At 52.6% G+C, this 27,909-nt stretch overlaps 2 protein-coding genes across 4 annotated transcripts in view; one reads left to right on the top strand and one right to left on the bottom strand.

Annotated features, from left to right (window-relative positions):
* OTUD3 (OTU deubiquitinase 3) overlaps positions 1 to 16,491 on the top strand; it is a 42,441-nt gene extending 25,950 nt beyond the window's left edge. The window contains exons 5-8 of the mRNA XM_060200908.1: positions 2,171 to 2,302; positions 6,103 to 6,199; positions 7,878 to 8,056; positions 12,133 to 16,491. Coding sequence (XP_060056891.1) covers positions 2,171 to 2,302; positions 6,103 to 6,199; positions 7,878 to 8,056; positions 12,133 to 12,306 — 582 coding nt within the window. The 3' untranslated portion in view covers positions 12,307 to 16,491. The remainder of the gene's footprint in view (positions 1 to 2,170; positions 2,303 to 6,102; positions 6,200 to 7,877; positions 8,057 to 12,132) is intronic.
* Positions 16,492 to 25,762: 9,271 nt separating this feature from the next.
* PLA2G2E (phospholipase A2 group IIE) lies at positions 25,763 to 27,692 on the bottom strand. 3 transcript variants are annotated; one of them, XM_007534784.2, is made up of 4 exons: positions 27,550 to 27,692; positions 26,815 to 26,953; positions 26,590 to 26,696; positions 25,763 to 25,955 (listed from the first exon to the last, which is right to left on the bottom strand). In XM_007534784.2, exons 1-4 carry the CDS (start codon positions 27,587 to 27,589, stop codon positions 25,813 to 25,815), a joined length of 429 nt encoding a protein of 142 aa, XP_007534846.1. In that variant the 5' UTR covers positions 27,590 to 27,692; the 3' UTR covers positions 25,763 to 25,812. The 3 variants fall into 3 exon arrangements, with proteins under 3 accessions (XP_007534846.1, XP_060056917.1, XP_060056918.1); XM_060200934.1 differs by lacking the exon at positions 27,550 to 27,692 and adding an exon at positions 27,083 to 27,217; XM_060200935.1 differs by lacking the exon at positions 27,550 to 27,692 and adding an exon at positions 27,083 to 27,225 and having other exon boundaries at positions 25,935 to 26,067.
* Positions 27,693 to 27,909: the final 217 nt, after the last annotated feature.

Below are 27,909 nucleotides of genomic sequence, written 5' to 3' on the forward strand. Positions count from 1 at the left end.
TGTGTGCTGTCCTGTAGGGTGACCACAGTATCCCTTCATGAGCCCCCGGGTGCTGTCCTGTTGGGTGACCACAGCACTCCCCCTTCATCAAGCCCTTGTGTGCTGTCCTGTAGGGTGACCGCAGTACCCCCTTCATGAGCCCCCGGGTGCTGTCCTGTTGGGTGACCACAGCACCCCCCCTTCATCAAGCCTCTTGTGTGCTGTCCTGTGGGGTGACCGCAGTACCCCCTTCATGAGCCCCCGGGTGCTGTCCTGTTGGGTGACCACAGCACCCCCCTTCATCAAGCCCTTGTGTGCTGTCCTGTAGGGTGACCGCAGTACCCCCTTCATGAGCCCCCGGGTGCTGTCCTGTTGGGTGACCACAGCACCCCCTTCATGAAGACCCCAGGTGCTGTCCTTGGGGTGACCAGGGCCTTGAGGGCTACTTGTGTGTAGTGACAAGTGCTCTCTTCCAGGTGAGCCACTTCCTGAGCCCCAGCACTGTTCAAGACCAACGTGACTTTATTGTATGTGTAGACCCCACATCTGGCGATGTGTAGGCTTCACCAGGCATGCCGGCACCTGTCCCCAGGCTGTGTTTTCTTTGTTTTCTCCCCACTGACGGGCATCAGGGCGGTTCCCTTCTGGCTGTGGCAGGGGTGCTGCTGTGTGTCAGTGTCTGGCCATGTTGGAGCCGCTTCCCAGCTGTGCGTGCCTGTGCCCTCGAGTGTAGCGGCTGGGCCCTGTGCTGACTTCGCGGTTAGGATTCTGAGGAACTGCTGACCCGGCTTCCACAGTGGCCGGAGTGCTTTGTATTCCCACCAGAAGCAGTGTACTGAGGCTTTTCTTTATGCACTTACTTTCTTTAAAGAAATAAATGTGGCCAGTGGCAAATAATGACAGTTTCGATTTGCATGTACTTCCTGTCTAATGATGCTGTGCTCAGTTGCCCGTCAGTTGTTTGCATCTCTTTGGAGACATGCCTGCTTGTTCATTGAGTTATTCGTGGTTTTGTTGTGATGTGTGCTTTTTATGTATTCTGAGTAATAAATACTTAGCAAATATGTGATTTGTCAGAGTTCTTTTTGTAGTGATTTTTTGGTTGGTTCACTTATTTTTTTGGCATATGATTCCACCCTATGAAATAGTGGTAGTTCTTCTTTCTTTTCAGTTCTATACCTCTGGTCTAATCGCACTGGCTCTTCTCTCCGGACACTGTCAAACAGCCATGGTGGTGGTGGGGATGCTCACTGTCTTTCTTACTTCTATGGGAGTGGCGCTTCTGCACTTTTATCTACAACCACATATGAACTCTTGAGGTGTGTTTAGTTATGCATTACTGTTAGTAGCGCTTTGCATAAATTTGCTTATATACGCTGCTTCCTATGTATAATTCCAAAGACTCTTGACATATGTATGTCAAAATTATTACAAGGTTACTAGGGAATAATCTTATGATGGGCTACTGTGTGTTAACATTTTAAGGAATGTTGCACATCACTGAATGCCACTTCAATTTTTATATGGCAGAAAGAAAAGCAGCGTCTTTGCCCACTTCCCTGTGTAATAGGTAGGTGGCCCTCAGAGGAGAGGGTTGTTGAGCTCACAGAGAGTGGTTTTTGCTGATACAGGCTGGCCTGATAAGAGCCTCATGGACACTGAGTGAACTGCTCTTTGTGGTTTTAGAATTCACAGGAATGGTCCCTAGTGGTGACCTGCTTGCTTACCTGTGACAGTCTAGTGAGAACAGGAACCTTTCAGCACAGTTGGAGCTCGCCACTTATCCGATTAGCGTAGGGAACCAGGTGAAAGTTGGATGTATCTCCTTGAGGTTGCCACACGGCTGTGCACATCACCTAAGACGAGTGTATGGTCTGAGTGAGCAGTCATTGCCGAAGCATCGTTAGGTGCAGACTGGGAACTCTAATGCCGTTCTTACTGAACGGTTCATACCCTGCCTTACTCCTTTGTCTCTGATGGACCTTTCCGGCTTGGACTCGCAGGACCCGTGTGAAATTTAGCCTGATCATTGCTGGCCCCTCAAGGTTATTTATGGAATGTTTTCTCCACATATTTAAATATTTTTGAGACTGGAGTTCCTTCCTGTGTTGAAGATACTGAACGTAGTGTGTGTTAGGGTTTTGTGGTTACTTTTTATTGATTGATTGATTTTTTTTTTTTTTTTTTTTAGTTTCAGATACTTCATCAAGATGAATCAGATAAAAGGGAGAAGAGTAAGACAGAAAGCACTGACTTAGAAGATGAGCTGAGAGATGAAGGAGAAGACGCTGTCCAGAAAGTCTGCAGTGCCACTGGATGCTCAGTTAGTATCTCTGCATGCAGTCCTAAAGTCTGCAGTGCCACTGGAGGCTCAGTGAGCATCTCTGCATGCAGTCCTAAAGTCTGCAGTGCCACTGGAGGCTCAGTGAGCATCTCTGCATGCAGTCCTAAAGTCTGCAGTGCCACTGGAGGCTCAGTGAGCATCTCTGCATGTAGTCCTAAAGTCTGCAGTGCCACTGGAGGCTCAGTGAGTATCTCTGCATGCAGTCCTAAAGTCTGCAGTGCCACTGGAGGCTCAGTGAGCATCACTGCATGCAGTCCTAAAGTCTGCAGTGCCACTGGAGGCTCAGTGAGCATCTCTGCATGCAGTCCTAAAGTCTGCAGTGCCACTGGAGGCTCAGTGAGCATCTCTGCATGCAGTCCTAAAGTCTGCAGTGCCACTGGAGGCTCAGTGAGCATCTCTGCATGCAGTCCTAAAGTCTGCAGTGCCACTGGAGGCTCTGAGCATCTCTGCATGCAGTCCTAAAGTCTGCAGTGCCACTGGAGCTCAGTGAGCATCTCTGCATGCAGTCCTAAAGTCTGCAGTGCCACTGGAGCTCAGTTAGTATCACTGCATGCAGTCCTAAAGTCTGCAGTGCCACTGGAGGCTCAGTGAGCATCCCTGCATGCAGCCCTAAAGTCTACAGTGCCACTGGAGGCTCAGTGAGCATCTCTGCATGTAGTCCTAAAGTCTGCAGTGCCAATGGAGGCTCAGTGAGTATCTCTGCATGCAGTCCTAAAGTCTGCAGTGCCACTGGAGGCTCAGTGAGTATCTCTGCATGTAGTCCTAAAGTCTGCAGTGCCACTGGATGCTCAGTTAATATCTCTGCATGCAGTCCTAAAGTCTGCAGTGCCACTGGAGGCTCAGTGAGTATCTCTGCATGTAGTCCTAAAGTCTGCAGTGCCACTGGATGCTCAGTTAATATCTCTGCATGCAGTCCTAAAGTCTGCAGTGCCACTGGAGGCTCAGTGAGCATCTCTGCATGTAGTCCTAAAGTCTGCAGTGCCACTGGAGGCTCAGTGAGCATCTCTGCATGCAGTCCTAAAGTCTGCAGTGCCACTGGAGGCTCAGTGAGCATCCCTGCATGCAGTCCTAAAGTCTGCAGTGCCACTGGAGGCTCAGTGAGCATCTCTGCATGCAGTCCTAAAGTCTGCAGTGCCACTGGAGGCTCAGTGAGCATCTCTGCATGCAGTCCTAAAGTCTGCAGTGCCACTGGAGGCTCAGTGAGCATCTCTGCATGCAGTCCTAAAGTCTGCAGTGCCACTGGAGGCTCAGTGAGCATCTCTGCATGCAGTCCTAAAGTCTGCAGTGCCACTGGAGCTCAGTGAGCATCCCTGCATGCAGTCCTAAAGTCTGCAGTGCCACTGGAGGCTCAGTGAGCATCCCTGCATGCAGCCCTAAAGTCTGCAGTGCCACTGGAGCTCAGTGAGTATCTCTGCATGCAGTCCTAAAGTCTGCAGTGCCACTGGAGGCTCAGTGAGTATCTCTGCATGTAGTCCTAAAGTCTGCAGTGCCACTGGATGCTCAGTTAATATCTCTGCATGCAGTCCTAAAGTCTGCAGTGCCACTGGAGGCTCAGTGAGCATCTCTGCATGCAGTCCTAAAGTCTGCAGTGCCACTGGAGGCTCAGTGAGCATCTCTGCATGTAGTCCTAAAGTCTGCAGTGCCACTGGAGGCTCAGTGAGCATCTCTGCATGCAGTCCTAAAGTCTGCAGTGCCACTGGAGCTCAGTGAGCATCTCTGCATGCAGTCCTAAAGTCTGCAGTGCCACTGGAGCTCAGTTAGTATCACTGCATGCAGTCCTAAAGTCTGCAGTGCCACTGGAGGCTCAGTGAGCATCCCTGCATGCAACCCTAAAGTCTGCAGTGCCACTGGAGGCTCAGTGAGTATCTCTGCATGCAGTCCTAAAGTCTGCAGTGCCACTGGAGGCTCAGTGAGTATCTCTGCATGCAGTCCTAAAGTCTGCAGTGCCACTGGAGGCTCAGTGAGTATCTCTGCATGTAGTCCTAAAGTCTGCAGTGCCACTGGATGCTCAGTTAATATCTCTGCATGCAGTCCTAAAGTCTGCAGTGCCACTGGAGGCTCAGTTAGCAACTCTGCATGCAGTCCTAAAGTCTGCAGTGCCACTGGAGGCTCAGTGAGCATCCCTGCATGCAATCCTAAAGTCTGCAGTGCCACTGGAGGCTCAGTGAGCATCCCTGCATGCAGCCCTAAAGTCTGCAGTGCCACTGGAGGCTCAGGGAGCATCCCTGCATGCAGTCCTAAAGTCTGCAGTGCCACTGGAGGCTCAGTGAGCATCCCTGCATGCAGTCCTAAAGTCTGCAGTGCCACTGGAGCTCAGTGAGTATCTCTGCATGCAGTCCTAAAGTCTGCAGTGCCACTGGAGGCTCAGTGAGTATCTCTGCATGCAGTCCTAAAGTCTGCAGTGCCACTGGAGGCTCAGTGAGCATCTCTGCATGCAATCCTAAAGTCTGCAGTGCCACTGGAGGCTCAGTGAGCATCTCTGCATGCAGTCCTAAAGTCTGCAGTGCCACTGGAGGCTCAGTGAGCATCTCTGCATGCAGTCCTAAAGTCTGCAGTGCCACTGGAGGCTCAGTGAGCATCTCTGCATGCAGTCCTAAAGTCTGCAGTGCCACTGGAGGCTCAGTGAGCATCCCTGTATGCAATCCTAAAGTCTGCAGTGCCACTGGAGGCTCAGTGAATATCTCTGCATGCAGTCCTAAAGTCTGCAGTGCCACTGGAGGCTCAGTGAGTATCTCTGCATGCAGTCCTAAAGTCTGCAGTGCCACTGGAGGCTCAGTGAGCATCCCTGCATGCAGCCCTAAAGTGTGCAGTGCCACTGGAGGCTCAGTGAGCATCCCTGTATACAATCCTAAAGTCTGCAGTGCCACTGGAGGCTCAGTGAGCATCCCTGCATGCAGCCCTAAAGTCTGCAGTGCCACTGGAGGCTCAGTGAGCATCCCTGCATGCAGCCCTAAAGTCTGCAGTGCCACTGGAGGCTCAGGGAGCATCCCTGCATGCAGTCCTAAAGTCTGCAGTGCCACTGGAGGCTCAGTGAGCATCTCTGCATGCAGTCCTAAAGTCTGCAGTGCCACTGGAGGCTCAGTGAGCATCTCTGCATGCAGTCCTAAAGTCTGCAGTGCCACTGGAGGCTCAGTGAGCATCCCTGCATGCAGTCCTAAAGTCTGCAGTGCCACTGGAGGCTCAGTGAGCATCTCTGCATGCAGTCCTAAAGTCTGCAGTGCCACTGGAGGCTCAGTGAGCATCTCTGCATGCAGTCCTAAAGTCTGCAGTGCCACTGGAAGGCTCAGTGAGCAGAATCTCTGCATGCAGTCCTAAAGTCTGCAGTGCCACCGGAGGCTCAATGAGTATCTCTGCATGCAGTCCTAAAGTCTGCAGTGCTCAGTGAGCATCTCAGTCCTGGTGACTGGTAGACAAGAATGGCATGCCTTGTGTACCTGTGAAATTTGGCACCATGAGCTCTGAGCTTTCTACACCATAAGCCAGAATAGGTACATGAGGTTCTGGTGTGAGCAGGCTGTGCTGCCTCTTCAGGAGAACTGTCAACTCTCTTACTCGCTGGACTTGACCAGCACTGCTCAGAATCCCAAGAAGTATGTGGACTTAACTTTTGACTCATGTTTATTCTAGTAAAAGTTCACTTTTGTTCCCTTACATCGAGCTATTTCAGGAGGCCATTGCTGTTGACAATGAAAACACTTCCTAAGTGAAGAGTGTAGAAGTAGAAATTGGTAGGAAGGTATGTCCATGGGTTTTGAAGTGTTCCTTTGTTTCCTGGATAGGATTTTAACTTGATAGTCCAGAACCTGGAGGCTGAAAATTACAACGTTGAATCTGCAATAATTGCCGTGCTTCAGATGGACCAGGGGAACAGAAATAGTAAGTTCTTGATGGATGTTTGTAAACTTTCAAAATGACTTTAATGACTCGAGTCCAAATACTGGTTTTAATCAAGTCAAGACAGTAATTATATTGTCATATCTATTTATTAAGCAGTTTTTTCTTGAACATTTTCCTACTAAATTCTAATTGAATATCAGGGAAAATAAAGCCTAGGAGGGCAAGGAAGGGGCATGGGGAGGCAAACTACTAAGGTAAACTGACCCTGTAAGATGTCCATGATGGACCGGGGCTGCAGTCTGCTGGCAGAGTTCACCTGCCCAGTTTTGAAGGGAAAGAGGGTGTCAGGGAAGACCTTATTCTCTCAGTAAGATTTCCTTATAAATCTATCCTGAGGGGGGAGTCAGGCGGTGGCGCAGTGGTTAAGCGCAGGTGGCACAAAACGCAAGGACCAGCATAAGGATCCCGGTTCGAGCCCCCGGCTCCCCACCTGCAGGGGAGTCGCTTCACAAGTGGTGAAGCAAGTCTGCAGGTGTCTGTCTTTCTCTCCCCCTCTCTGTCTTCCCCTCCTCTCTCTGTTTCTTTCTGTCCTATCCAACAACAACAACATCAATAACCACAACGTTAAACAACAAGGGCAACAAAAAAAGGGAAAATAAATAAATATTAAAAAAAAGAAAAAACTTAAAAAAAAATCTATCATGAGGTAGAATTGAGGGGAAAAGATAAAGTTTCCTAATGGACATATGTAAGTTATTCTAGTACCTGTCAGTCAGTGATAATTCAGATTTTCTTCATTTGAGGTCAGCTTACTCGGTGATGCAGAGGGAGGAGATAAAAATAGCTTTTCTTCTTTATGCCACTGGTTTAGATACTGATTGCTAGAGACTGTGTACCAGATGGGTTTACTGACATTATAGTTTCCTGTGTGATGGAGTATTTTTGTTATTTCCTCTGTGTACTTATTGAACTTGATTAGATTCCACCTCTCCACCCTCTTTTTTTGTTATCGTTGTTTTGGCCGGAGCCCTGCGCAGCTCAGTTCTGGCTGATGATAGTACTGGGGATTGAACCTGGGTCCTCTGAGCCACAAGCAGGAGAGTCATCTGCAGAACCCCTGTGCTGTCTCCCAGTCTTGGACGTTACTAGGAAGGTCCTAAGAAATATCCGCTGACTTTCTAGCAGTGTGAGAGCCTGTGCTGTCCACTGGTCTGCACAGACATGTGGCTAAGTGAGGGCTGCAGTCTAGCTCTCACTTGACTTGGTCATGTTTAAGCAGCTAGTGGATATTGCCTGAGTCCTGGCCTCTGTCTTTGAATTTTTTTAAAATTTCTTTATTAGGGAATTAATGTTTTACATTTGACAGTAAATACAATAGTCTGTACATGCATAACATTTCCCAGTTTTCCACATAACAATACAACCCCCACTAGGTCCTCTGTCATCCTTTTTGGACCTGTACTCTCCCCCCCACCCACCCCAGTCTTTTACTTTGATGCAGTACACCATGTCTTTGAAATTTTACTAGTCCCCTTCCCTTTTTTTTTTTTTTTTGTCTCTTGTTCCCCACTGCACTGACTTATAGTATTTGCCTTAAGTACTTGCTCTCAAATGACAGTGCTCTAGAGACCCAGGTAATTTTGGAGTCATTTAACAATAATTACATTTTGTAATTATCTCAGGTTCTGAGTTTTAATGAACTATCTTTGTTTGAAAGATGCAGAGGAGAACTTCGAGTCCAGTGGCCGGCAGAAGCATTGTGGCCCTTTGTGGGAGGAGGGTGGTAGCGGCGCCAGACTCTTTGGAAACTCGACCTTAAACGAAAGCCGGACTGAAAACAAGGCACAGGCTAGTCCTGGTGAAGAAAAGAAAGCGAGTAAAAGCCAGCCTCCCAAGGTACGGCGTCAGTGCAGGCTTGAAGCTCAGCCTAGTGGTACTTTCTTTCTGACTTACTGAAGTAGCTTACTTTTTTCTTTCTAGTATTTTAAAGATAGAAACAGTGGCAGAGAGGCAGAGGGAAAGAGATCATAGAGCCGGAGCTTCCTTCAGCGAGGTCAGGGCTGGGTTTGAGCCTCGGATGCACACGTGGGGGAAGCAGCAAGCTACCCAGGTGAACTGTTCATGGAAACACAGACAGGACCGGCTGGTGGTGCACTGTGGGAACCTGAGTTCTAGCCCCTGGTCCCCACCTGCAGGGGGAAGCTTAGTGAGTGGTGCAGTAAGGCAGCCAGTGTCTCTCTGTCTCTCTCCCTCTCTATCTCCCCCCTTCCCTCTTGACTTCTGACTATCTCTGTCCAATAAATAAAGGTAACAACAAAATTTTAAAAAAGTTATAGCAAATACAAGGCATGTGCCAAAATGTTAAGAAGTGAAGATTCACTTACTCGGTGTAATCAGAGCTCCCCCCACTGGAAGGAAGAGTAAACCAAAATGGACTCTGTAGACCCCGCTAACAGGACGGCATGTGTGAGTGCTTGGCTACCCCTTTATGTCATGAAGTCACCTTTTGTATAGATGCAGTCACTTGCAGTGAGCATGTGCTGTGTATGAGTCACTGTACTTGGTGTCACTTTCTTGACTGGAGTCCCAGAAGAGGAAAAGATCGGTTGATTGGTTAAAAGGCAGTGGTGTTTGAGTATTTTTGAGCCCCTCACTGCTGTGACTGGTGTACACCACTGTTCATCGTATTGTATTTGGAATTGAGAAGACTTTGGCAAGTTCTGAGCTCAACAAGCAACATAGCATAAAAAGCCACGGCAAGGCAAAGACACAGTGTGCCGGGCTAGCTTTGCAGGCGGGAGAGAGACGACCAGGGACTCATGGCTGAGCTGGGAACGCAGTTCAGTCTTTATTGAGTGGGAATGCAGTGCAAGCTAGCTATCTCTAATCACAATCCTGTCCTTATATATCTCCTGAGGCGGAAGTGTCAGGAAGAGGAAGTACGTAGGATAGGGGGTGGGGAGAAGCAAAACGTGTGAACCAGTGGGGATTAAACCAGTGCAGGTCTCAAAACAATGATTATGTGAATAGACCACAGAGTTAAGCAATGCAACAGAAGGGGTCTTAGAAGCAGACCAACATTTCCCCCTTTCTTTTTAACTAATGGCTATAGTATCAGGAGTGTGGGGTGAACAGAAACCTATATCGTACAGGCATTTTCAAAAGAACTGGCACAAGACAGGGAGGAACAAATAGGAGAGCAGCAAGAACCAGTGTGATGCCAAGGAGAGGCCTGAGGGGGTGTTTCCTGCCTTAAAGGGCAGTGCCTAGCAGGCGAAAGGACGTTTCTTGCCTCTGGGGGCATCTCTTACCTCTGGGGGCATTTCATACCTCAAAGGGCGTTTCCTGCCTCTGTGGACATCTCTTGCCTCTGGGGGCGTTTCATGCCTCAAAGGACGTTTGCTGCCTCTGTGGGCAGGACCTAGTAAGGAGGAGGGGGTTCCTGTCTCTGGGGGGCAGGGCCTGCAGGTGAGGGGGTGTGGCCTATAGAGTCCCCAAGGCAGATGGCTGCAAAATCCATGGACTGCTGCGGTCAGTCTTTGAGAAACCCAGCAGCGTAAAGGGAAGTTGCTGTAAAGTTGTATAAAGTGTCCAAGAGGTGTACCAGTAAGTCCGATAGAAATGTCAGTCCAAACCAGATGACCATGGAAGAAATGCCAGGGGATGAAATGCTGCACGTCTGTCTCCATGGGGAAGGTCAACCACTGAAATTCTGCTTTTCTGTAGAGAGTGAGCTTTGGAGTCTGTGAATCTGTTTCTTCAGGTCGGGCCAGGTCACATCATTGGTTTCGGGGGGGGGGGGGGACTGCTGTAGTGCCATCTTGTGGGCGATGTCAGAGAACATGGGTCCAAATGGATTTCTGGGGATTTCATTTGAGCAGATGCGTTTTCTTTTTCTTTATTTATTTATTTATTCCCTTTTGTTGCCCTTGTTGTATGATTATTGTTGTTATTGATGTCATTGTTGTTGGGTAGGACAGAGAGAAATGGAGAGAGGAGGGGAAGACGGGTTGAGAAAGACAGACACCTGCAGACCTGCTTCACTGCCTGTGAAGCGACTCCCCTGCAGGGAGCCAGGGGCTTGAACCGGGATCCTTAGTCGGTCTTTGCGCTTAGCGCCACCTGCGCTTAACCCACTGTGCTACCACCTGACTCCCAGCAGATGCTTTTTCATGTGAAGACTTGACAGCTATAATTCACTTACTTGTCAAACAAAACTTGTAGCAGATTAGAAGTTTACTATAATTATAACTCCATTATAATTGGAAGTCCTTTCTAGTATGATTTTAAGGTTGTTTAAATAGTTTAAACTCAATAAAAGGACCATGCTTAGAAGCCTCAGGCATGAGAATCATTAACATAACCATTGCTTTATCTACCCCGCCCATACTCATACAGTTTTCAGGATTAAACGTTTCCAAGACATAAAAAAAATCAAAAGAGAAAAAAAAAAACAATTTTTTGGACTGTTTCTGGATGTCTCTAGAAATCATGACGGCGTCCAGCATTTTTCTAAATCAATGTCATACAAAAATTCAGTCATTCAAATCACTCTCTTATGAAACACAACTGAAAGCAGACAGCAAACTTAAGATATTCAGAGAACAACGAGGGGGGAATCGAGAGAAAAGCAGTAGGTAGTTTTTGTTTTTTTCACCTTGAACCAGATTATTTAGATCTCACCCTGTAGTATCACGAGTCCCCAGAGGGCGTCCTAGTCCAAAAAGCTCCTTGAAATTCCATTTAGGATGCTTCTGATGGTTCCTGCATGATTGCAGGCATCCATTTTTTAAAAGCATCTTCCCATCGAAGAAAGAATTGAATCAGGAGGGTAGAACTAACCAAGTGTCTCCATTCCTGGGGACTGCCAGGGTACTGGAGAATGCTCTTCAAGTTAGAGTAGTCCTTCTCTGCGGGAAACATGCGAGAGGGAGTCCAGAAAGTCCCAGGGGAAATCTCCCTGCATCTCCCAAGCTCTATGATCATTGTCATAAGGAACCAAAGTGTGGCTGGGAGCAAAATGTAGTCCTTCTCCTCGGGAAGCATGGGAGAGGGAGTCCAGAAAGTCCAAGGAGAAATCTCCATGCATCTCCTAAGCTCTACGGTCAGAGTCATAAGGAACCAAAGTTCCCAGTCAGGGAACCAATGTGTGGCCCAGAGCAAAATGTTCCAGAGACAGAGAAACTGTCTCATGAAGAAAGAGTAGAGGCTTTGGGAAACCTCTTCATAAGTAGAAAGGCAGCCCAAAGTGGATAGGTAGCCAAAAGGCTTTACTTATCTGGGGGATGGGCGGGTTAGGTCCCACGTTGGTGCTGGTCGTTGTTTCAGGCGTGTGTTTGGGCGCCAGTTGCCGGGCTAGCTTCGCAGGCGGGAGAGAGACGACCAGGGACTCATGGCTGAGCTGGGAATGCAGTTCAATCTTTACTGAGCGGGGATGCAGTGCAATCTAGCTATCTCTAATCACAATCCTGTCCTTATATATCTCCTGAGGCAGAAGTGTCAGGAAGAGGAAGTACGTAGGATAGGGGGTGGGGAGAAGGAAAACGTGCAAACCAGTGGGGATTAAACCAGTGCGGGTCTCAAAACAATGGTTATGTGAATAGACCACAGAGTTAAGCAATGCAACAGAAGGGGTCTTAGAAGCAGACCAACAGCAGTGAGCTCCTGGAGGTCTTGTCAGGACTATCTGAGTCATTAAGCTTAAGCTATGCAGAACAGGGTGTCCAGTGGCACATTTGATGGTTATTGCTCCTGGACAAGGTTAATGCTTCTCTGGGTCACTTCAGAATGACATTAATAGCTCAGCAAGGAGATATAAATTGAATAGACAACTGAGCAGAGATAGAAAGCAACTCACTGTTGCTCTGTCTGGTGGGCTCCACGTGGCGCTTGTCAGCCCCCTCAGCACCCTGTGGTGGGCAGCAGCCTGCATCCGCCACGCCAGTCACTCACTCAGTGGCCTTCTCTTTCAGGTCACAAACAAGCAGAGGCGAGAGCAGCAGCGACTGGAGAAGAGGCGGCGGCAGGAAGAGAGACACCGTCACAAAGCCCCAGAGAGCAGGGACAGCCACAGGGGCGGCAGAAGTGAAGCAGAGGCGAGCACACAGGTCACCTTGGTGAAGACCTTCGCTGCTCTCAACATCTGACTGGCCTTCAGGGACTCATGCGGATAGTGGACACGGAGCGCCGGGGCCTCAGCTCTCGGAGGATGTCCTTTCCCACAGCCCACACGACTCACGCTAAGAGTTAGTTCCCTTCAAGCCGCCTGGTTTTCGGCTCCAAGTTTTGCTAGTGATGTGTTTTGCTTATGAGAGCACACTGACGCTGTCCATCTTCTGTAATTAAAACACTGAAGTTAGGGGCAGACAGTTAGAAAGAACCTTTTAAATGTTTCCCTTCCCTCCATCGCCACAAGAAAAATCAGAGTTCAGTGACACTGGGATCTTTCCTTAGCACTTGGAGTGAGTTTTGTTGTAATTGTTCATAAAATAGTTTAATTGTGGGTTAGAAATTCAGAATGGTGAATTTCCTTTTTCTTTAGATTTTAAGCAGATATTAATATACAGGACAGCTCATATATGTTCTCCAACTCAGGAATATGTTTGGATTTGATTTCCTTCTGATCCAAGATAATCAGAAAATAACTGTTTTCCCAAAGTAATATGATACACCGTTGGTGTGGGACTCAGAACAGCCACTCCGACGTTACTTCCGATGGGACTCAGCTGCTGCTGGTTCACCTGCAGTCAAGCCACACGGCAGGTGTGCTGACTTACTGGGCCAGCTGTTGCTGGAACATGGTGCTGAGTTTTGGGTACTTATTTCCTGACAGTGGAAGCATGGAGTTCTGCTTGTGCTCTAGTGCTGGGATTCTGGTAGTTTGGAGAGCAGAGTTGATAGCCATAAGGGGGGAAGTCAAGGGAGGCCTGGGTTTTTGTCCAGGGAGAGTCTTGAGCATTCCCGGATTTTGTAGCAGTGGAAGTGTCATGAGACGTTCCGTGTCCGTGGTTGAAGCCACTCCTTGTCCCTAGCAGTCTAGGTTTAGGGGGATGCCTTAAGAAATAAAAAGGTAATGCTGCCTGCTGCTAACTGTCAGTAATGTGAAAGTGACACACTTATTTATTTTTGGATTTTGGTATTGAAATAGAAAGCATTTGCTGCAGCTGCCACAAGTCAGTGACCTGGACTAGACTCGTAGAGCAGAGAAGAGAAACTGACTGAGGCCTTTGAGGGACCCTGGATTCTGCAAGGAAGAGTGATCAGTGCTAGACCTCAGCTAGGTGGGTGCAGGCTTGGAGCCTCTACTGTGTGAAGTCACCAGTCTTGAGATAATTTTTTTTTCTTTTGCCATTGGGAAGCTAATATTTAGACAAATAATAGGTACCGAATCAAAAGGAAATTGCTAGTTATCCCCCCCTCCCCCTTCAGATCATGAAACGTGTGTGCGCAGTGAGGAGAGCACTGAGCTGGTCTTGATGTGTGTGGGTGTGTCATCAGGCTGGCCCTGGGCTCGCTGGGTTGTCTTCATCAGCAGGTGATTTGGGTCCTTGGTTTAATGATGTATTTTAAGTTTGGTTTGTTTGACGTTGGTGACTCTGCTGCTGAAGAAAACCAACGGTCTCTTGGAGCTGCTCGTGGGCCCTGTGGCTGGGTTTCTTGTGGTGAGTGCCTTCTGATGGAGACAGACGCCGCTCTGCTTTTTCTGTGCACACGGTAGAGTCCCGGCCGAGACTCCAGGGCATGGTCCCAGTGAGGAGAAGGGCTGCTGCCTTAGCTGCCGTGAAGGAGTGAGATCCACTGCGTCAGGGCCCTGCTCTCTTGATTTTTCTTCTTGGGACTGATTCCTGACTGTTAGCTCTGCTGAGTGAACAGCCTCTCACGCCTGTTCTTGCTGCTTGGAGAGCAGGTGACGAGACCCTCTCAGGAAGGCTGGGCGTCTTCCAGAGTTTGAGCCGAAGCTGGAGGCAGGTTGTCAGAAGGAATGGCTCGCTTTATTTGGCTAATGAAAGTGGCTTGTGGCCCTGCTGAGTTTTAGACATTTTAGAAGCTGCTAAAAAGTTGTTAAAGAATGTTGGACACACTTATTTATAAATCACCTAATTCTGATAAGTTTCATTCCATATTTCTGGGGTAAGCAGCTGGTTTTTAAAAACTAGTCAAATGGCTCTAGTAACCTAAGTTGACCACCACCTTAAAGTCTTCCAGTTACAAGCGTTGGAGTTAAGAATCTTAATTATTAGGAACAGGGTAGATGGATCCACTCTGATGATACCTTCTGACTAAAGGCTTACATTTGGACTTCACTGCCTCAGTCCCACTGCAGTGTGAGGTCCGTGGGCCGCCCTCAGCTGCCTTAGTAGGCGCCTGGCAGCTTCCTGGCAGCTGGAGTGAGTGGCGGAGGCCCGGTGCTCTCAGTCCCAGCTGTTGCCGTAGTTACCAGGCGCACCTAGCAGGGCGACTCTGCCCTACTCCGCTTTACATTGGCTGTTGAACATGGATCTTTCGGGGTCATCTCCATAGCTTTAGTGAGGGTGGGAGGAGGGGGGAAGTGGTTCGTAGCTGGTTACTAGTCTTAGAACCTGTATATGCAGGTTTTATGGATTGCAAAGACTTAAAGGGTCAAGATAACTAAAACTGTAGTGGTGGCAGCTGTGTACAAGAGGGTAGCTGTACGAAATACAGAATCACAGCTTCTAAATAAATAAACCGGAGGTACTAGAGAAAACGTACATTTAGTTTCTCAGTATGTGAAATAGGCTTTCAGAAGGAAAATGCGGTTAAAGAAATCGTGGCAGAAAAAGAAGAATCTCGAGTCTTCTTGAGTTTGTGTCTAGTTTCACTTCTAAGTTCTCAAACCCCTTTAAGCCCATTTTGATTCTTTGCTTTGGGGACCTGTGCAGCTGGGCTTAGAGGGGATGCTTCGGAATCCAGCCTGGGCCGCTCTGCCCTGCTTCCCAGGGCTCTGCCGGCATGGAAGGGCGTGGGGAGCCCCGCAGGTTTCTGTCAGTAGCCAGCCACTCAGCAGGTGGGCTTCGACTGCGCTGCACCGGGGTGTCGCCCTGTGAGCTGCCTTCACTTGGAGAGACCACTCGCCAGGTGCTGCCTGGGTTTTGCTGGGTCGGCACGGGCCGGGCCAGTTGGCCTCTGGAGTGTGGAGCTCGACCGTTTCGTTGGAGACTCTGCTCCTGGGCAGAGCTCATCGAGGTCACTGAGCAGAAGGGGCCTCGCGGGTGACGCGGGAGAGAAGAGCCGCTCGGTTTCCTCTCTACCTCAAGGCCCTGGAGCTTGCCTTTGCGCTCGAGCCCAACACCCTTGTTCTCTTGCACTTTTCTCTTTACTCGCTCTTTCGTTCATCTCAGCTTTCAGAACGGGTGTCGCCGGGGCCTCCTCACAATTGTTCTGGGGTGACTTAATAATGACTTTTTTTTTTAAACAAGGTGTGTTTCCGTGACCCCAACGCAAATCGTTTGACCTGTTGATGTTGTTAAGTTGAATATCTACGCGGCACTTTAATCCTAGCAGACATCTGCTGTCAGGCTAGAGGGAAACGAAAGGCCAGCAAGTAGAGGCGTTGGGCCCCGTCGCCGGGTGCTGGCAGCGTGCGGCGCGTGTGCCGAGGCCGCAGGCCTGCTCCCAGGACGTCTGGGCCCTGCGCCTGCCCGTCCAGGTGACCTTCCTGTCTTCGCCTCTTGCCTGGGTGACTTGAAGGGCTCCGTGTTAATGAGGAGCGACTTCTCAGCTAAAGCGTTGGGGGCCCTGCACAGTGGCTTAGCGGGGGCTGGTGTGAGGAGATTCGACGGAGAGCCGGGGGTCCTCACGGCGGCCCCGCGGCCCAGGCCCTTCTGCTGGCTGCTGTCCCGGGACACCTTCACTTCACGCTCTGTTCCTCCTCGGCGGGTGTGGGAGCTGCTGGGCCTCTCCCCAGTTGGAGACAGGCGGCCCTTCTGCCTGCACTCTACTTGCTCCGGCTGGCTTCCCCCTGGAGACAAGACCTCCGTGGGGGCCGTGGCCTGGAGATGTAGCAAGTCTTAGCCTCGCCTTATCTGTGGGCCTCGCCTTATCGGTGGGGAGTAATGCTACCATTGTTCACGTCCTTAGTTCACATGTTTCATGCTGCTTGTTTTCCCTTGGATTTTGTTACCTGACGCATTTTGTTTTTATCTACCAGAGTACTGTACTTGGCTATTTGCAGTGTTTTCAGAACCAAATGTTTCTTTCTTTTTCGTGTGTGTTTTTAATCTTTAATACTTGGTGCAATAGAGGCTGCAAAGATGTGCCAGTTTATCTATGAAATGGAGTTTTGTACACCAATAAATTCTCGTTTAAAAACATGTTCAAGCTGAGTTTGTCACTGTCTCACCCGCTTTGAGTGAGTGCATAGGGCCGAGGGCATGGTGGGAAGTGGCCCACAGACGTGTGTCTGGTGTCCCAGCGTGTGGTCGGGACATTGCTCCTGTCCGGCTCAGTGCTCCTGCAGGGACGTCCCTCAGGATTGAACACTGAAGACTTCCGAGGGACAGGTGGGGCGTTTCTGAACCCACTTGAGGACGTCCGTCTCTGGGGCAGGTGTGCTGGTCGCCACGCTGGTTTCTCCCGGCCTCCTGAGGGCAGCGTGGGCGCATTTCAGGAGGAGGCTCGCTGGACAGCAGTGATGGGTGTGGGGACTCACTCTGTGGGGCGAGGGAGAGGTGGCCACGGAGGACGGGGTGGGGCCCCTCCGCGTTTTGGCCGTGGACTCTGGTCTCTCCTGTTCGTCCTTTTGTGCTGAAGCAGGTTCTGGTGGATGGCGCTGGTATCATGACGCCGTGAGGCTCCTGTGCCACCCTGGATGGCAGAGCCAAACATGGCGATGATGGATTGGCAAGGAGGTGCCTCAGCCACGACCCTCCTTGGTGCCCACCTCAGCCCGCCTGAAACAGCTTGATGCCCAGACTCACCCGCTTTCTGAGCCCACGGATGCCCTCTTGATTCAGCTCCAGTTCTGGAAGACAAGCTAGCGCTAACTTGATGCCCGGCTCAGGCGTCCCAGACCCCAGCTGGCAGACCTCTTGTCGCTGCTGTGACTCGGCTAGGGACAGGCGCCTCCCGTGGGGTCAGGAGATGCTTGAAGACCTCCCCGCCTGGGTCTCTCCCTCAGGCTGGGTGAGCTTTAAGGGCAGAAATAGATTCCGGCCGGGCAGAGACAGTGGAGTAGGCACAAGTTACCATTCGCCTTTCCCACGGCTGCAGCGTGGTTTCCCCCAGTGAGCGGTGATTACAGCCAGGCTTGTGAGGCCTCAGGCCAGAGGGCTGTCTGTGAGCCCCCTCGGCCCGGTGTAGAGCAGACACGTTTATCAGGCACTGCTGTGGCCTCCCTAAACAGAGCCTGTGTGCTGTGAGGTACAGCAAAAAGTCATTACGAAATGCTCTTCTCCAGAATCGTTTGTCTACACTGCTGGCCAAAGTGGCCACTGTCAGATCACAGTAGTACTGTAGTTTATAGCTTGTCTTGATTTTACTTATATTTTGCCTCCAGGGTTACTGCTGGGGCTCTACGAATCCACTGCTCCTGGCGGCCATTGTTTTCCATTTTATTGGACAGGACAGAGAGAAATTGGGAGAGGAGAGAGAGACACAGAGAGACACTTGCAGACCTGCTTTGCCACTCGTGAAGCTTCCCCCCGTAGATGGTGAGTCGGGGCTTGAACCTGGATCCTTTAGCTGAGTACTTTGTGTGCTTGACTGGGTGTGCCACTGCCCGTCCTCCTCACTGGTTTTCATTGTAAAGAGACAAGCGCAGCCGTACTACCTTATTGTAAATATAAAATCAAGGGGACTTTGCCTGCTGTGGCACGTAATGGATGCAGCTGAGGGCGAGTTTAAACAAATCAAGGCTTTTTTTTTTTGCCTCCAGGGTTATTGCTGGGGCTCAGTGCCTGTACCATGAATCCACTGCTCCCAGAGGCCATTTCTCCCCTTTTGTTGCCCTTGTTGTAGCCTTGTTGTGGTTATTATTGTTGTTGTTGTTGATGTCATCGTTAGATAGGACAGAGAGAAATGGAGAGAGGAGGGGAAGACGTTGAGGGGGAGAGAAAGACAGACACCTGCAGGCCTGCTTCACCGCCTGTGAAGCGACTCCCCTGCAGGGGGGGAGCCGGGGGCTCAAACCGGGAACCTTAACGCCGGTCCTTGTGCTTCATGCCACGTGCGCTTAACCTGCTGCGCCACCGCCTGCCCCCTAGATTAAGGCCTTATTAGGTACCACCTAAATAAGGGGTGAGGAAGACAGTTTGATAAGCCCAAGCAGAGTTGCCCGCAGTTCAGCCCCATGTGTTCACAGTGCTCCAGTCAGCGGCAGTATCTCGGGTCCTGGGGAACCTCAGCTGGGGTCCCTACAAGCCACAGAAGGCTCCAGGAGGTGAGGGATAGACTAGGACAGGCACATCGGTAAGGTAACTCACCAAGTCCCAGGAGAAGGGCCACGGCCCCACCTTCTCTCTCTGTCTGGACTCCCCAATTCCTCGCCAGTTGCGCCCAGGCGCCACCCCCTGCCTCAGCGTCCAGTCACGCAGCATGCGCTCCGGCAAAGAAGGCCGGGCCTTCGGCCACTTGCAAGTTCAGTCTGTCAGGCTGAGTCTCATCTGCGGCCAATTACCTCAATCAGGTCTCACCAAGTCACGACACTACTTGATTGTGACCCGCCAGAAGAAAGCCTTTCCCACCCTGGAGAACCTGCCTGTCCCTCTGCTGACCCGCCCAGTCGGCCACGGGCAGGACTTGAAATTCAGTGCGCGCAGAGACTGCTTTCAGAGCGGCACGGAGTGTTGACTCTCATGCTGTCCACCTTGCACGAGCTGTGAGGCTGCAAGTATCTGAACAGCAGAGAAGAGGCTTCCTGCCCCTGCTCTCTAGTTAGAGGATGTAGGGACCTCAGAATGCTGCTTCTCATCCAGTTTACCCAGCCAGACGCCAAAGATCTGGCCGGCCGAGCCCGCAGTGTAAGGGTTGTGAGATCTGCACCCACGGTGGACCCTGTCCAACAAAGTCCAAGGGCTGCTGCTGGCCTGGGAGGAGCCACGTGCATTCTTCGCTACAGCAGGAGGGGCTGGAGGGCAGATATCGGAGGGCCTCCTGGCAGCGAAAATGGACAAGTCACTAGGGCCCAAGAGGATACATCTCAAAGGAGGGGCTGGCAGGAAGTCCAAGTCTAGAGGGAAGTCAAGGCGTAGGGCTTGGGCTGGGCCATGAAAGGGGAGACAGGACATGGAAGCAGCACAAGCAGCACTGCAGACTGTGTGTTCAGGGTTTATAGATAAACATTTGGCGAGGAGGATGGGCAGGGGAGGGCAGGTGGTGGCGGACCCGGTTAAGCGCTCACATCACAGTGCACAAGGACCTGGGTTCGAGGCCCCACTCCCCACCTGCAGGGGGGCATGCTTCACGAGTGATGGGGCAGGCCTGCAGGTGTCTTTCTCCCTGTCTCCTCTTTGTCCTATCAAGTATAATAGAAAGGGAGAAAACAAGATAAGGTGGCTGCCAGGGCTGGTGGGTTCGCAGCGCAAGCACCGAGCCCCAGCCACACTCGCGGCAATAGTAACAATGAAGTGTGAAGCCGCTGGTCATCCCGGGTAAGGGTGCAGGTGACACGAGGGAGTCAAACTGGGAAGACAAGCTGTCGCCGGGTAAGACGGAGACTCGATGCAGGACCTTGGGAATCATGATGACGCCACTTGCGGTCGGATGAACACGTCGTCTGCTGACTGGTCACATCTGACGTGAGGTCTCTCGAGCGCCCACGCCTCAGGGCTCCGGAGCCTAGTTTGTATCAAAGCCAACTGAAGGAGCGGGTGGACTTGTGGGGGCCAGGTGGTAGCGCAAGGACCATGCGCAAGGACCCAGGTTCGAGCCCCTGGCTCCCCTCCTGCATGAGGGAAGATTCACAGGCGGTGAAGCAGGCCTGCAGGCGTCTTTCTCTCTCTATCCCCCTCCTCTCTCTTTCTGTCCTATCCAGTACGATGGGGAAAATGGCCGCCAGGACCAGTGGCACTGAGCCCCAGCAATAGTCTTGGAGGCAGGAAATAAAAAAGGAAAGATTGTGCTCGACGCACTCCTGTGTCCGGCAGCCCTGTTCGTGAAAGCTGAGGGCCCCACAGCAGATGAGTGGTCAGGAAGGCGAGATGTACTCAGTGGACTGCTGCAGGCCAGGAAGAAGCGACCTGCGTTCTCCTTTGCTGCAGCAGGAGGGGCTGGGGGGCATCCTGAGTGGGGGGCCGGGCGGGGGCTGGAAGGATGCCGCACGGCCTCGCGCACAGATGGGCGATCAGAAGCCAAGGAAGCAAATGCGGACAGACGGGGCCCGGGTCAGATCAGTGGGGCTACAGTTAATGGCGTTTACAGACCTTCCTCACGTGGGAGCTGCTCTCGACTCTGACACAGTCCTCCCACAGTGCCTTTAGTCGACCTGCGAGCTAGCTGTCGGGCTCAGGCAAGAAGTTGTGACTCCTTGGAACACACCTAAAGTAGACTTGCCAGCTTCTTCCACATGAAGACCCCACATCTCTTCTGCTCTACGCTGACCTGTAGGTTCCTGATTATTAAACGTGTCCTGCTTTCTATCTCACCACCTTTCAGCCGCCAAGCTGCAGACGCTACCATGACGCCAACCTGACCTCCCTGGGCAGACGCCCTCACCCATGTGTCCTGGAGCCTCCCCTCCCCAGAGCCCTGCCCCACTAGGGACAGACAGACACAGGCTGGGGGTGTGGATCCACCTGCCAACACCCATGTCCAGCAGAGAAGCAATTACAGAAGCCAGACCTCCTTCCTGCTCCCCATAATGACCCTGAGTCCATGCTCCCAGAGGGATAAAGAACAGGGAAGCTTCCAGTGGAGGGGAGGGACAAGGAGCTCGTGTTGGGGACTGTGGAATTGTGCCCCTGTGATCTTACAGTCTTGTTCACCATTACTGAATCACTGAGAATTAAAAAAAAAAAAAAAAAAGGAAAAGGTCAACTCAGCGAATGCCCAGCGCCCTGACCTGGTGCAGCAGATCTGGGGACTCAGTGGGTGGAGGAGGGCTATAAGGAGCTGGGGGCCTACGCCCCGGTAATAAGATGGTGGTTTGGTTTGAAGCCATTGTGGAGACTGGTGGAAATGTGCCCCTTGTGCCAATTTCCTCACGAAAGTGGTAGAGGAATCCAGAATAAACATGCGATGTCCTCAGAATATAAAACTCGAATGCCCAGTTCCCCAGCTGTGACACAGCAAGCAGCCCAAGGAGCAGGAGCCTGGCCCTGGCACCTCCTACTTCCTGCTCCCCATAATGACCGTGGCTCCACGTTCCCAGAGGGATAAAGAATAAAGTAAAGGGAAGCTTCCAGTGGAGGGGATGGGACAAGGAGCTCGGCACGGTCACGGCTCTGGCTGACTCTGGACTTAACATGTGAGTCGGCCTTTACACTAATCGGCAAATCACTGTATCCTCTTGCCAAAGCCATCCCAACCGTACCGCCCAGACTGGAGGGGCCAGTAACGGGTCCTCAGGTCAGCCTCGCAGCCCAGGCCCCTCAGTCACTGGCCCGTTCTTCTCACGTCCACAGACACGAAGGCACCACGTGTCTGGAGGATGGCGCTGCTGAGCTCCTGCTGGCTGTCGTCCCCTTGGAGCTGTGCTGGCTATTCCCTGTGCTTTCACACTTCTAACCCTGCCAAGTGTCGTGTTTCACAAGTGCAGAAACTGACCACCACATGCCAGCACTTTGTAGCAGGCGAGAACGCGCCAACTCAACTTGACCTACAGACTTTGACTCGGCTGGGCTGGGGTCAGGTCCAAGATTCTGCATTAAAAAAAAATATTATCATCTACTTCTATTAGTGCACAGACAGAAATTGAGAGGGAAGGGGGAGATAGAGACAGACACCTGCAGCCATTTCATCACCACCACTTGTGAAGCTTCCCCTGCAGGCGGGGACTGGGAGCTTGAACCGGGGTCCTTGCACGCTGTGATGTGAGCGCTTAACCAGGTGCGCCACCGCCTGGCCCCCAAGATCCTGCATTTCTTTCTCCTTTCTTCCTTCCTTTCTTTCTTTCTTTCTTTCTTTCTTTCTTTCTTTCTTTCTTTCTTTCTCTTTTCTTTTTTTTTTTTTAATTTATTTTTATTTTATTTTTGAGAGAGATGCAGACACACACACACACACACACACAGAAACACCAGAGCACTGCTCAGCTCTGGCTTATGGTGGTGCGGGGGATTGAACCTGGGATTTAGGAGCCTCAGGCATGAGAGTCTGTTTGCATAACCATTATGCTGTTTCCCCCACCCTCTTTCTCTTTTCTTTTCTTTTGTCCCCAGGGTTATTGCTGGGGCTCAGTGCCTGCACTATGAATCCACTGCTCCTGGAGGCCATTTTTTTCCTTTTTGTTGCCCTTGTTGTCCATCCGTGTTGTAGTTACTACTATTGTTGTCGTTGTTGTTGGGTAAGACAGAGAGAAATGGAGAGAGGAGGGGGAGAGAAAGACAGACACCTGCAGACCTGCTTCACCGCCTGTGAAGCGACTCCCTTGCAGGTGGGGAGCCGGGGGCTTGAACCGGGATCCTTATGCCGGTCCTTGCGCTTTGTGCCACCTGCGCTTAACCCGCTGTGTTACCGCCCGGCCCCCAAGCTTCTGCATTTCTAATTGACGTCGTGGAGCCTGCAGAACTGCCGCTGGGTGTCGGGAGAGTCGTGCCCGCAGCCTCTGGTCTCACGGCCAGCGCTCTGTCATCCCCAAACGTGTCTGCATTGGGAAGCCAACACGTACACACAGTTTGGACAAATCACCGAGTCATCAGCCAAATATTGACGGACCCCTGGGGAAAAGTGCTATCCTGGGATCTGGTCTGACTTGAACGTTCCCTTTGCAGATGGCGGCACAGCCCTGAGGTCACCCGCTGCCGGGGGCTTTCGCACCCAGACACAAGGGCTCCTGGTCTCCCAAGCAGTTCTTTCATCCTCTGCTTTTTTTTTTTTTTTTTTTAAATCAGTACCAGCATTCTAAAATGAGTATAAGGATTTGTTTGATTATTTATCTGCAACCTTCTTACTGCAATCAAGGGACTGATTTTACTGGCCCTTACTTGGCCTGGAGAGAGAGGAAATGGCAGGAAAATTGATTCATCTCCCTGGTGGCCCAGATTCAGTGGACACCAGAGGGCGCCTTGGCGGCACCTTCCTCAGTGAACGAGGCCACTTGCTCGGGCAGCCTGCTTGTTTATTTTTCTCTGCGACATCTGCCTTGGTGGTTGTTTGCAGAGTGCCCACCCAGTCCCATCTTAGTTTTTTTTTTTTGTCCAGCATGGCTTCATCTTTTGAAAATACACAAGAGTTGGTCTTCTTGATGTCTTCCTGGCCCTGAGGTCGGGAAAGCCGTGCCTCCTGCCGCGAAAAAGGAGAAGTGGGTGTGTGTGCGTCCCTGCCCACTCTGCCGCGTTTCCCTCTTAGCCCGTGCGGGGCCTTCTTCCGTGCTTCCTCTCACGGGACGGGCTCCTGTCTCAGTGTGAGATGTCCGATCCGAATGCTGAAGCAGGCGCTATGAGAGCTCACCGGGGGTGTCTGCCAGGAGCCCCCGGAACAGCCCATGGGGTCACTGCCACATTGGGAGCTCCAATCTTGGAGTCTCTCTATCCCTCCCTCCCTCCCTCCTTCTCTCTCTGTCTCTCTCTCCCCTCCTTCTCCCTCTGTCTCGCCCCGTCTGGGGAAGTGGGCCTGGGACAGTGGCTCCACTGACAACAGCAACCAAAGGATGGGCTTAGGAGCAGAATCTGCTGTGGAGGGGGGGAGGGAGTGGGGGAGGGAAGAGGAAGAGGGGGGAGGAGGCCGGAGGAGGGGGGGAGGAGGGAGAAGCGGGAGGAGGAGAAAGCACCACACAATGTAATATTGTGGCAAATTAAAAGGTCAATGTTGGAACTGGAGGCAGAGACCACCTAAGCTAGATTTGTTCCTTCTTTTCTCTCTCTTTAAACTTTTTTTCTTATTTATTTATTCCCTTTTGTTGCCCTTGTTGCTTTATTGTTGTGGTTATTATTGTTGTCATTGATGTCGTTGTTGTTGGATAGGACAGAGAGAAATGGAGAGAGGAGGGGAAGACAGAGAGGGGGAGAGAAAGACAGACACCTGCAGACCTGCTTCACCGCCTGTGAAGCGACTCCCCTGCAGGTAGGGAGCCGGGGGCTCGAACCGGGATCCTTACGCTGGTCCTTGTGTCTTGTTTTTAACTTTAAAAAATCTTTACTAATTTATTGGATAGAGACAGCCAGTAATTGAGAAGGAAGGGGTGAAAGGAAGGGAGAGAGACAGAGAGACACCTGCAGCCCTGCTTCACCACTCATGAAGCTTTCTCCCTGCAGGTGGGGACCGGGGGCTGGAACCCGGGTCCTTGTGCCCTGTAACATGTGCGTCAACCATTGGCCCTCATTTGTTCCTTCTGAATATCTGAGGATGAGGACAGGATCAAAGGTCCAGAAACCATTTTCAGAGAAATTTTAGATGAGGATTTTCCTCACAACATACTCATTCAAGAGGCAGGACACACGCCCTGGCTCTTGAACGCAAAATGACCCTCACCAAGGCACATTATTGTAAAACTATCAACACTCAGTGACAAGGAGACAATTCGCAGGCTGCCAGGGGAAGGAGAGAAGTTACATACAACGGCGGAGCTGCCAGACTCATCAGATTTCTCTTCACAAACCCTAGAGGCCAGGAGAGAGCGGAAGGACAGATTCAAGGCACTGACGGAGAGGGAAGTCCAGCCACCACTGGTATCCTGCAAAACTGCCCTTCAGATACGAGGGGCAGATAAAGGTCTTTTCAGATACCCAACAGTTGACGGCTTGCCGTCATCAATCCTCCTCCCAAGAGTCTCTGGCCGGAGCCCCACAGGACTAGTCCCTTCTGGAACGCTATGCTTAGAAAGTTTCTGAATGTGCCAGGTGCTAGAAAGGGTGCGTGTGAACACCCGCAGAGCTTGGCCTGGAGCTGGAGCAGGACTCTGGGTGGGGGCTCAGCTCCTGGGGCAGGATGGCAGGGTGGGGGGTATCGTTATGTGGAAAGCTGGGAAGTGCTACGCATGTAAACAAACCATCGACCCCCCAATAAAGAAAAGAAAAAAAAGGGGAGCCGGGAGGTGGCGCACCTGTCTGAGCGCACGTGTCACAATGTGCAGGGACCCGGGTTTGAGCCCCCGGTCCCCACCTGCAGGGGGAAAGCTTTACGAGTGGTGAAGCAGGGCTGCAGGCGTCTCTCTGTCTCTCACCCTCTCTATCTCCCCCCTTCCTCTTGATTTCTGGCTGTCTCTATCCAATGTAAATAGAAAAGGGTGGAGGAGACCACGACCACTCCTCTACAGTGAGAGAACAGGAGAGTCCATTTGGAGATCTGGGGAAGCGCCATTTACTCATTCAGAAGAGGGGCCCCGGGCCCCGGGCTCCAGGGTTCCAGGGACAGGTTAACAGTCTGCTCACAGGTGGCCCCACCCGTCATTCCCGGGGGGCCCAGCTCTCTCTCAAGGGGGTAGGTGCGGCGGGCAGGTGAGTGATGGTTTGGGAGCTCTCGGGAGGAAGGGGCTTTCAGAGGAGGGTCTCTCTTCAGGCCTGGGGCTGCAGTGCTGGACGTGGGGCCTCGGGCGGGCAGCCTCAGCAGGGCGGGGTGGGCCCCACACACAGCTTGTTGGGGTAGTGCGCGAACTTGCAGCTGTAGGTGTCCAGGTGGCGGCGGAAGCAGAGAGCTGCTCTCCTGTCACACTCGCACGTCTGTCGCTGGCAGGCGGTTTTACCGGCTGGGTAGGGCAGGGGGCGTCAGGGGCTGGCGGCTCAGGCCTCTGGCTCTGACACACAGGGGCCAGCCCGCCAGACATGTTCTCTGTCCTGCTGGGCCTCAAGGTGGCTGTTCTGGGAGCGGGCAGGGACGGAGGTTTGTCTGAGCTCGCTCCCTTCCTGTCCCACGGCCATTCCCACTGCCCAGGGAGGCCGTCAGGCTCACAGCCTTACCAGCCTGTGCTGGGGGCTGCTGGCAGCTCCCTCCCCACGTGGGACCCTGCTGACAGGGTGCAGCCACCAAGCCTCCAGCCGCACTTGGGGGGGGCAGAGGAAGGGTAAGGGGGGGGCGGTCACCCCTGGGTGTGAGGCCTGCCTCCGACTCAGAGCTCTCTCTGAAACTGCCCTCTAGTCTCTGCCCGGGGGAGCAAGGGTGCTCGCCCGACTCTGCCAGAGTGTGAGCAGGGCTCTTCCCGGAGCAGCTCCTCACCCCTGCTTCTCTCCCCCGGAAGCTGAGCTGGTGGGTCACAGCTGCGTGCGAGCCCTGGGCTGACAGGCCTCTGCCGTTCCCTGGTCCCCCCGGGGATGGCTGTCTGCCGCGTCCCTCGCCCCCTCCCCGGCCCCCGCAGCTGGGGGTGTCCGGGGTCGCTCACTCACCGCACAAGATGTCGTCCTTGCTGGTGGAGAAGAGATACCTTTCGAATTTGGGTTCACAGCCCAGCTTCTCCAGCCGGCCGTAGCAGCAGTCGTGGGCGTGGCAGCACCTGCGGGGGTCACAGCCACCTGCCAGGGGCAGCCCGGGCCAGGGCACCCGGGGACTCTGAGGAGAGGTCGGCCTCGGCCCCGCCGCCCACCTGGGCCCTCCGCCCGCCGGGCCCCTACCAGTCTGTCGCGTCCACCGGCCAGTGGGCCCCGCCGAGGCCACAGTAGCAGCCGTAGTCGTTGTACTGCAGGGCCGACTTGCCCGTCATCCTCTCGATCATCACCCCGAACTGGACCAGGTTCCCGTCTGCCAGGGCCGCTGTGGGGAAGGGGGGCGGAGGCTGCCGGGCTCCTCTCAGATCTCAGGCCGGGCACCATCCCGACGGACGGCCTCTCGTGACGCCCGGGACCACCGTGCTCACGGCTCGCACTGTCCCCTGGTCCTCACCTCCGTGGTGGCACCGCAACCGGGCCCCGGCGTCACCCGGCCCTGGCATGGGGGCTCCTCCAGAGCCTCCCAGAGGGTCCTGGTCACCCCCAGGTCTCTTCCCTGCCCACAACATTCTGTCCCCACCACATCCTAGCAGGCGTCACTGACCCCGGTGACGTGAGGCAGGGCCGCCCACCCAGGCGGGTCTCTTCAGAGCTGAAGATGGAGGCTGGGCTGGGGAAGGGGCGCGGGTGGGTGGCAGGGGCCCCATGTGGCGTGCGTGGTCTGGGCGCCCTGCTGCCCCTCTCCCGTGACCCGTGTCCCCAGTGCCATCCCCCCACTGCCCACTGCCGGCCGGGGCAGAAAGGCGGTGGCCTCGCCGTCAGTGCCCACGGTGCCCCCCCAGGGCCAAGCTCAGCATCACCCAGAAAGCTGTGGGTCCCAGCTGGGCAGGGGCAAAGGGCAAAGGCACAAAGCTCACTCACCCAGGAGGCCAAAGAAGGTCAGGAGAGGAGGCGGCTTCATCCTGGGGGCACCGGCGCTGTGAGACTGTGAGAGAGGAGCGCGCAGGCTGTCTCTGATGTGAGAGCACCTCACCAATTAGTTAAATACACTGGTCCGGTCCACTCCCCGTCATTAACCCCCCGAGCCGGTGATGCAACCTTCCCTCCAGGCCTGACACTCGAAGATCCTGAGGGGAGGAGCCTGGCCTGCCCTTCTGGGCAGCACCTTGTGGCTCAGCTCCCCCTCCTCCCAAGGCCTGTGCCACTTCCAGACCCAGCCTGCCGGCAGCCACCCGCCGCGGGTCCGTTCTGGGTGGAAACCAGAGCCCAGAGAGGCCGGGA

The sequence above is a fragment of the Erinaceus europaeus genome, chromosome 11 (assembly GCF_950295315.1).
Source record: "Erinaceus europaeus chromosome 11, mEriEur2.1, whole genome shotgun sequence".
NCBI classification, from domain to species: Eukaryota; Metazoa; Chordata; class Mammalia; order Eulipotyphla; family Erinaceidae; genus Erinaceus; species Erinaceus europaeus.